The sequence below is a fragment of the Notolepis coatsorum genome (genome assembly GCF_963971535.1).
Source record: "Notolepis coatsorum genome assembly, chromosome: 11".
NCBI lineage: Eukaryota > Metazoa > Chordata > Actinopteri > Aulopiformes > Paralepididae > Notolepis > Notolepis coatsorum.
The window spans coordinates 76,864,742-76,874,741 of NC_140175.1; the positions used below are offsets into that span (position 1 = coordinate 76,864,742).

Consider the following 10,000-nt stretch of genomic DNA (forward strand, 5'->3'; position numbering starts at 1 on the left):
GATTCTATTGTTAAAACATCGCTCAAATTCATGTCTGGTATTCAGCTCCCTTGTCTAGTTAAATAATTTCTAGTTTAGCCTTGAGACATGGATAATGTCTAGTTAAAATGTGTACGCTTTATATATTATGGACGAGGACGAGCAAGTTCAGATCTGAACACAAATGTATGTACTTTGCACTTTATTTTGAGGAAAAAAACTAGGTGGCTTATGGAATTTTCCTTTATAAATGAATAAATACAGTTTCTGAGAAAATGCCCTTAAAAAAACCTGACAGGGCTGAGTTCTATGATTGGCAGTGCCTTTAAAACAGCTGACACTCGTCAATAGTACTACACTACTCCAGCAGAAGAGCACCGATACCACTTTTTCACTGCCGATACCGATTTTTAGTATTGGCTGATACTGATACCATTGATACCATCAAATCATTGGACAAAAATGATTGATGATTGAGATATGATGATATTTTTTCTCCATTGAAAGAGAGATAACGTGCTTCTATATCTCAAAAATGCAGTGAGGATGTTACACATGGTTATTGGTATCAGGGACAACAGGGACAACGATGGAAATAAGTCCTGGACTTTTCGTTTCTATCCCTGACAAGGCAAATACAAATGTTGATCTGTCAATGTTGTTATATGTTTGTTGTCAATAAATCAAATCAAATCAAATCAGGTAACAGTACTTAAGAATACATAACGGTACTTAACAGTGCATTACTGTACTTAACAGTGTACCTAACGGTAGTTAACAGTACTTAACAGTACCTAACGGTACTTAACAGTACATTACTGTACTTAACAGTGTACATAACGGTAGTTAACAGTACTTAACGGTACCTAACGGTACTTAACAGTACATTACTGTACTTAACAGTGTACCTAACGGTAGTTAACAGTACTTAACGGTACCTAACGGTACTTAACAGTACATGACTGTACTTAACAGTGTACCTAACGGTAGTTAACAGTACTTAACGGTACCTAATGGTACTTAACAGTACTTACGCTGACTTGCCCTCATTGTCCAGTTTGACAGCACTGGCACCTTTCTTGGCAAGGAGGGACGCCACCTTCTCCACCTCGCCATGCTCCACCGCGGCCAGCAGGCGCTCGTCATTCTTATTCCACTCATTGGTCTATGGGAAGGAGAGAAGGGGGGGGGGGGGGGGTTAGCAAGCCTTTATTGGGAGTCATTGTAACACTGCTACACGAATAACTCCTACACACAAAAACCTTACAAATTTAATTGAGATAGAGAGAGAGAGAGAGAGAGAGAGAGAGAGAGAGAGAGAGAGAGAGAGAGAGAGAGAGAGAGAGAGAGAGAGAGAGAGAGAGAGAGAGAGCGAGAGAGAGAGAGAAAGAGGGGGGGAGGGGGGGGAAGAGAATGAAAGAGAATCAGGGATGAAGAAGGGATAGATTATTGAGAGTATAGGAGGCAAAGTGGTGAACAAGAGCGAGAGGAGAGGAAGAGATAAAGAGAATTGTTCTGTTGACATCTGTTATACCAGTAAATTTAATGTATCACATATTTCCAAACTAAATACAAGGTTTCCACTTGCGTATAATTCACCAGACTGATCACCTGACCTACTTAGCCTGCCCCTTACACATGTAATTAAAAACATGTGAACGGTAAAAGCATCTAAGGCAAAAACATTTAGTAATTTCGTCTATTGGTCATTTAATTCATATTGCTTTTCATGTGTTCAATAAAGTTAATACATTTATATCATGTGAGGTTTTAAAAGCTTCTCTCCGTTCTTAACCTTTCGTTCATGTAGAGTAAGGCCACCATCACAGTAACCGTGGCCTGTGTCCAGTCCGAGTCGGGCCTAACAATAATTTTCTCGGGAAACCCTGAAATATCAAATAATAAAAGCTCCAAATAGCTGTGTGTGTGTGTGAACAACGGCATAACTCCTCACAGAATAGTTTTAAGAGCTCAGAATAGTTGAAAGTGCTCAGAATAGTTTTACAGACTGTAGCGCCACATGGCCCTATAACCCACTGTGTCCTGTGTGCCCCGAGCCCCTGCTCTTCTTACAAAGAAAACATTTGACATCAACCCTCCGTGTTCCCTCCCAAAATCCTGATATATACATTCCTTCTAATGAAACGCCGCCTGCGGCCATTTACAGACACATTGAGCTAACTGTTCGCCTCCAGGCAGGAAGACAAATAGCTGAGATACCCCAAACATGATTAATATTCCACACAAAAACAGAACCTGGGATTTTGGCTCTGGTGTAGCCCACACAGAGACACATACTGTACACAGTCACACACACACACACAGAGAGAGATAGAGAGAAAGAGAGAAAGAGAGAGGGAGAGAGAGAGAGAGAGAGCGAGCGAGAGAGAGAGAGAGAGAGAGAGAGAGAGAGAGAGAGAGAGAGAGAGAGAGAGAGAGAGAGAGCTAACAGCCTCCATTTGTACTGCTGACAACTTGTTCAGATAGAGAGAAGTCAGCTTCAACCATGATCTCAGTATCTACCCACGATGCACTCTGTCTCCGGTCACTGCACAACACAGCACAACTCTAACAGCTTGAAGGTTCCTCCGCAGCGCTCCTGTTTCCTCACTGAGATTACAAGCCTGACGCTGAAGGCCATGAGGAAAAGCCATCTAACACGGCAGTGCATGGGCGGACCACCAATAACCACACCATGATGACAGCTGTCTAACCATAAAAGAACACCCGTGACAAAAATCAACACAACTGATCAAACATCTAGTCTTAGGAGAGTAGACAGTCTACCCTGGTTCAGTACTTCTACAGAGAGACTAGCCGGGATCCATTCCAGCTCCTCTGAATCCATTCCAGCTCCCCTGGATCCATTCCAGCTCCTTTGAATTCATTCCCAGCTCCTTTTAATTGCTCATTTGAACTTCTGCCTCTTCTTGAAATGTTGTGATTTTTATGTGGCAGGCAGGGACCGAAACTAAAGCCCGCCGCCCGCCAAAGGCGGGCAGTTTTTACCTTTGGCGCTTGACACTTAGAGGGCTGCCCGCCGTGTGGCGTGTAGACGTGTAGTTCATAACGATACTCTTGTGCGAGTACAGATTATAGCCGCTCTTGTCTTTTTTTTCTCCGCCGCGAGATCGTTAAAAAACTACAAGTCCCACATTGCACTCAAGTCAACGGTCCAATCACAGTAGAGTGACGTGACTGGTTTCATGAGAAAGAAAGCAAATGACCAATCGGAAGCTCTCATTTGGCTTGTTTACTTCCTGAAACGCCACCATTGCGATATGCGGGCAGTCTGCTCTAGTCTATATCGGACCTCCATGAGCTACCGTTACTGTTTAAACAATGACCCAGTCAACTATTCACTTTTAGTTTAATACATGACGAGGCATTGTCTAACGGTATCTAGCTGGCTAGCTACTGATAGCTGCTGATATCAACAAATGCTCCAGCAATAGTCGACTTGCATAATACCTCCGTTCCCTCGTTAGCTAGCTTAGCTAGCTCACGTTAGATCCATCTGTCCCAGTAAACTAAATTGTCTTAACGTTATCTACCGGGCTAGCAGTAGCTACAGATAGCTCCTGATATCAATGTCTTATAACATTGATTGAATGCGTATTCTAGCTGAGGGCATGTTGAATGTGATTTGACAAAAGAACCGTAACGTTATAAATAGGGTCCAGCTGCATCGCCGGAGAATCCTTGCATGCTGAATGTAGGGTCTAGCTGAATATAGGGTCTAGCTGCAGGGCCGGAGAATCCTTGCTGGAGCTGGAGGCTACTCAAGTATACACACAGACAGTGGAGCTGTTTGTAGATAGCAAGCATTTTGACGTATTGCGTGGTGGCGATGTCTCGCAAATAATACAACTACAAGTATGATTATATAATATATATTTTATTTAAAAAAAAAATTATATAAAATATATATATATATATTTTTAATCAAAAAAAATTTGGCAGGTAAGAAATATGCTTGGCGGGTAGACTCTTCCCATCTACCCGCCACTGGCCGGTGAGTCAAAAAGTTAATTTCGCTCCCTGGTGGCAGGCGTGGTTGATTCATGGGGCTGGATCCAGGCTACAGACCAACATCCAGGCTACAGACCAACATCCAGGCTACTGACACACATCCAGGCTACAGACCAACATCCAGGCTACAGACACACATCCAGGCTACAGACCAACATCCAGGCTACAGACACACATCCAGGCTACAGACCAATATCCAGGCTACAGACCAGCATACAGGCTACAGACACACATCCAGGCTACAGACACACATCCAGGCTACAGACCAACATCCAGGCTACAGACACACAGCCAGGCTACAGACACACATCCAGGCTACAGACACACAGCCAGGCTACAGACACACATCCAGGCTACAGACCAACATCCAGACTACAGACACACATCCAGGCTACAGACCAACATCCAGGCTACAGACACACAGCCAGGCTACAGACACACATCCAGGCTACAGACACACAGCCAGGCTACAGACACACAGCCAGGCTACAGACCAACATCCAGACTACAGAAACACATCCAGGCTACAGACCAACATCCAGGCTACAGACCAACATCCAGGCTACAGACCAACATCCAGGCTACAGACCAACATCCAGGCTACAGACACACATCCAGGCTACAGACACACATCCAGGCTACAGACCAACATCCAGGCTACAGACCAACATCCAGGCTACAGACCAACATCCAGGCTACAGACACACAGCCAGGCTACAGACCAACATCCAGGCTACAGACCAACATCCAGGCTACAGACACACATCCAGGCTACAGACACACAGCCAGGCTACAGACCAACATCCAGGCTACAGACCAACATCCAGGCTACAGACACACATCCAGGCTACAGACCAACATCCCTTTAAACGAAGAACCATATAACACCATTTTGAAATGTTTAGTCAGTCTGTGTATTTGCAGTTGTGAAGTTAATCCAAATCACTTGAAAGTGTGAATGTAATATATCACCTGAAAATACTCAACATCGACTGTGTTTAACTGTGAATGAACAGTCTAACTTACCATATTTAGATAATAAAGTACTCAACCTTGACTGTCTTTAACTATGAATGAACACAACACTCTAATTTACCAGATGTAGACAATAAACGACTCAACCTCTACTGTTTTAACTATGAATGAAAAAAAACACTCCAACTTAGTATCTTTTTATAATAAAGTACTCAACCTCTACTGTCTTTAACTATGAATGAACACAACACTCCAACTTAGCATCTTTATATAATAAAGTACTCAACCTATAATAAAGTACTCACGAGGTACAGGGATGAGGAAGGGATTTGACATTCACGGTTTGCTTTTGTTTGTTTATTTTATTTTATTTTTTCATAAAAATTGTTGAGATCAATGATTTGTTTTGATTTTATATTGTTTGTATTTATTTACATGTTCGAAATAAAGATTTAAAATCAAATCAACCTCTACTGTCTTTAACTATGAATGAACACAACACTCCAACTTAGTATCTTTATATAATAAAGTACTCAACCTCTATGAATGAACACAACACTCCAACACTGTTCTTCTGAAAATGTAAAACAGGTTAATCGTCTGAGGTATCTATTTGTGATTTTTCAACAAATAGTAAATGTCTCAACCAGCCAGAATCTTAACGGACACAAGTGGATCAAATATGTAAATTGTCATATCTCAAACCTCTTTTCTTGATCCTCTAATCACGACGGAAGCCATAGGGACCCAACTGTTGTGATTGGAGGATCAAGCAAAGAGGGGGCCCTGTTCCTCGTACCTGGCTAACTGAGTTAGCCGGATCATTTTCAGCATAGCTTGACTTAAGCCAGACCTTTCCGTTCCCCGACGTCGGATTGTCTAAATCACTATGGCAACATATCAAAAAGTTTTAACCTGGTCGAGGGCAGGGTTATGTTCAGTTAGCTGGATAACCTGCATGGCCACACCCTCGCAAAGAAATGCCAGCTCCCTTCCTGAAATAATTCTCACAGTCTAGATCCCATTATACCATTCTGAATTATGTTTTTGTGCTTCGTTTTTCGGGGCTTTTGAAATGTAAAATAATAGACCTAAAATGCTGATAATAAATCATATTCAGCCTATAGTCTTACTTTGTCCTAAATAATGCACGTCATATTTATAAGGATACGGCGCTCGCGCGTCGCGACACACACAAGTGGTTATTTTAATAACGTGGAGCGTTGCAAATGTGAATCCTGCTGGGATATTTTTAATGAATGAAACCTATCGGGCGTTTGGCTCTGATTAGTTTCATATTCTTCGCTGTTGATGTATTTGCTTAACGGAGCGCCCGGATTGTGTTTCATTCAAGCATAAATTGAAGCGTCTTTATGCGTGGACCGTGGATTATGAATTACGAAGAATCTGAATCTGTGGATTGTTGAATTGTATCACTGTCACTCACACGTTATTGTTATATTGTAACTGGGATTAAAATGTCTGATGAGATGCGCTGTTTGACGGATTTGAGAAATTGAATGAGCCGTTGACATTAATGAATTTGAGAAAATGCATTTATCTGTTCAAGCACTATCTGATGATGAACATGAGGTGTCACTGGTATAAACCAAAGGTTAATCGATTCAATGCATGTATGGATGATGTCCGAAACAGATTAAAACCTGATTAATAGTGAAACTGTAGCCTCCCTCCAAGCCTCTCTGATGGCCCTTGTTACACACAGTGTTTTTGTGCTCGTTTTTATACGTTTTTGAATACGTTTGCTGTCCCTATTACATAGAAATGCCGTTTTTGCCGAAACGTTGTGGCCCTACTGAAAACGCTAAATTGTGTTTCCGTTTTGGAATAGCGCCAAAAACTCGCCGACAACATGTTGTGTAATCTACGCGGAGCCGTTGTTGCTCAACGCCCATGCGCAGTAGATACCATCTGCGTGCCCTTCCGGTGACAACAGAGCTGTCTCAAATAGCTGCAGCTACCATGGGTTGTCAAGTTATTGTTATAAGGACCCCAGTCCAAGCTACAACAGTCTGCATTCCCTTAACAATTGTTTGTATTGAGCCGTATTGTATTGTACCCATTATGCAATATGTTAAATAAAGTTTACATCCATTCATTCTGCTAGCATTACCGATTGCATGAGCACTGCCGCTGGCTAACGTGAGCTAGCGTTAGCTATCAGACCCTGTTAGCTCAAGCTCCTCTTTCAATCTTAACAAGCATTAAACAAAATGGCCCAGTCATCTATTCACCTTTGTTTAATACACACAGCGTTGTCTCTAATGTTATCTAGCTACTGATAGCTCCCGATATCATCAGTTTGGTGCTGGCTGGTTAACGTGAGCTAGCGTTAGCTTCTAGCCACAATGCTATACTGTTATACTGGCATATTCCATTCACGTTAGCATGTAGCTAACAATGTAGCTAACAACATTGCCGATCCTTTTTGAGACTAAACTATCCGCTCTTGGTGGTCACTTGTGTTGATGTTAGTTTTGTTTCATCAACAAATGAGAGGCAGAACACACAGTGAATGTATCCGTTTTGTTTATTGCACTTTTATTACACTTTGCTGAAAAATAAGTGCTGCATTTGGGTAAATAGGCATTTAAAGATGGTGGCGCCTTGTTGACATTTTCTTTGCAGGAAGTGTATTGGCACATTCAAGTTCTGATTGGTTGAAAATTGCCTTCATGTTCGCCATGTTCGTACACTTTGGCAGTGTACTACATCACTGTACTCAGGTTGCAAAACGTATGTCTCACTCGGCTACCTCTACGTTGCGACCTGGAAAAGCTAAACTTATCTGAAAACGAAACTAAGGTGTAACCGCAGCCTGACACGTTATTTCGGGGGTCCTGCCTTGAAAACTTTTGGAACCATGTATTTAAATATAAAGTACATACCTAAGCCGAGCGCATACAGTACAGATATCCTCATAAGTATCTATTAATTCGTATCAATTAGATCAAAGCTCTTTGGGCTTGTTTGTATCTACTTATTCTGAAAGAGTTGAACTAATTATCTTCGCTAGCAATAGATCTCATTCGATTATTCATTCCATTAAGCCTACTGCCAGCAGGCACATTTAAAGAAATATAATCTGATTGATTGGGGTAATGAGGGATTTAAAATTAGCCTATAGATTATGCATTTAACTTGTCGGCAAGGCTATTGAGCCGTACTGTATTGTACCCATTCTGCAATCTGTTAATAAAGTTTTCAATCAATCAATCAATCAATGCCGTTAGAAAATCTGAATTTCTGCGATCGACACTTGCTGTCTTTTCAGGTGAGGCGGCCGCGCGCAATTATCCTGAGTATCAAGTCTGGTTCGAATGAACGAGACTGAATCAGCGTTCGAGGAACAGGGAAAGCCCGGATTCAAACATCGGGTTAATTGAATCTGGCTAATGGGACTTTTAATCGACTTAGTTGAACCAGGTACGAGGAATAGGGCCGGGTCTGAGATCCAGGTGAACTGAAGCTAACTCTAGACTCGGACTCTTCCATCACTGAATATGACTGCAGTGTTTCCCACCGTTTCTTGGGTTATTGAGTCTATTGAGTTTTCTTTTTATTGTCACTGAGGTTTATTGCATTTTTATTGAAGAGTTTATTTTTACATCTTTATTTGATGCTTGCACAGTCTAGGGGGAACTTGCAGAAGAAACATTTCACTGCCATTGTACTTGTATGTATACTTGACTTTGACGTTGTGTGGTTAACCAGGGTGAGCAAGATCAAGGCTACATTCCAGTAGTGGAGATGAGATGTGACACAAGAAGCACTGTGTACCAGTGTATTCGTTTGGTGACGGGTCTGGATGATAGTGGTGATGAGCATAATCTCATATCTTCAGTATGTATCGGAAACACTGGACAGCTTAGAATGAGACAAATGTGAACCCATATGTACTATGGCAGAATAATATATCAATATTAGTTGTTTACCGCGTTTATTTGTGTTATCGTATGGCAGGGTGTTTTTAAAAAAAATGTAGTTCTGAATGTTACAGTCCAAATATTGCTGTCCAATATCAATTACATTATCTAACATGCTCTTTTCCACATCCAGACAAATACTGTGATATGAATATCAAACATTTGCCCAATCTCTACCACGTACCAAGTTCAAGTACTGTACATGGTCCGTTTCCTCAGCCGGGCTTACTTGGTCAAGGAAAAGGGAACCCCACGGAAAATCGCCTGCGGTCCCGACCTGGACTTATTAGGCTGCCGTACAGTATATCAGATTCAACCTGATAGCCTACTGACCTACACACGGTGAACCCTCTGCCTCCTTAAATAGTCGGCCTTGGCGCACTGTATCCTGTATCCTGAGGGGGCGAGGAGCCGACAAAGCGATACATGGTGTAAATAGCCTCTGTGGCAAAGACCCAAGCGCTGTCGCTGCAATACGCTCTGCCTGCACGGCAGGTGGAAAAGTGCTGGGCCATAAAAGAAACGTTCATCACCTTGGCAGTAAGCAAGTGCACTTTTAGCTGAAGGGTCAAAGGTCGTAGAAGTAGGAGGAAGAGCAAAGGAGACTGGATGGGCTATTTTCAAGTCAGTCAGAAAAGGTAAAACCGATATAACAACACAGAGAGACATGTCAATATCTCCTCCTCCTCCTCCTCTACTCTTCCAAGAGTTAAACTAAGGAGTTTAAATGGAGGAGAGGACGTTCCAGTATTCTGAATGTTCCCCCGTTCGGTTCCAACTCCTCCCGGCAGTGTGTCGAAGTGTCCTTGAGCAAGACACTTAACTCCCGATGAGCAGGTTGGCACCTTGCATGGTCGCTGTTGGTGTGTTGGGTGAATGTGAGGCACACGTTGTAAAGCACTTTGGATAATAGCACTATATAAATGCAGTCCATTTACAGTTTAGAAGTCACAATAATGGAGGACAATAAGACTGTCATATCCTAGGAGACGTCAGAATAATGGAGGAGAGGACAAGACTGTCATATCCCAGGAGAAATCAAGAATAATGGAGGAGGCCCAGACTGT

General features: G+C 42.2%; 1 protein-coding gene across 2 annotated transcripts in view; it reads right to left on the reverse strand.

The window, feature by feature from the left end:
- rai14 (retinoic acid induced 14) overlaps positions 1–10,000 on the reverse strand; it is a 110,897-nt gene that overhangs the window by 54,088 nt on the left and 46,809 nt on the right. For both annotated transcript variants that reach the window (XM_084325198.1, XM_084325199.1), the window contains exon 3: positions 1,014–1,144. In XM_084325198.1, coding sequence (XP_084181324.1) covers positions 1,014–1,144 — 131 coding nt within the window. The remainder of the gene's footprint in view (positions 1–1,013; positions 1,145–10,000) is intronic.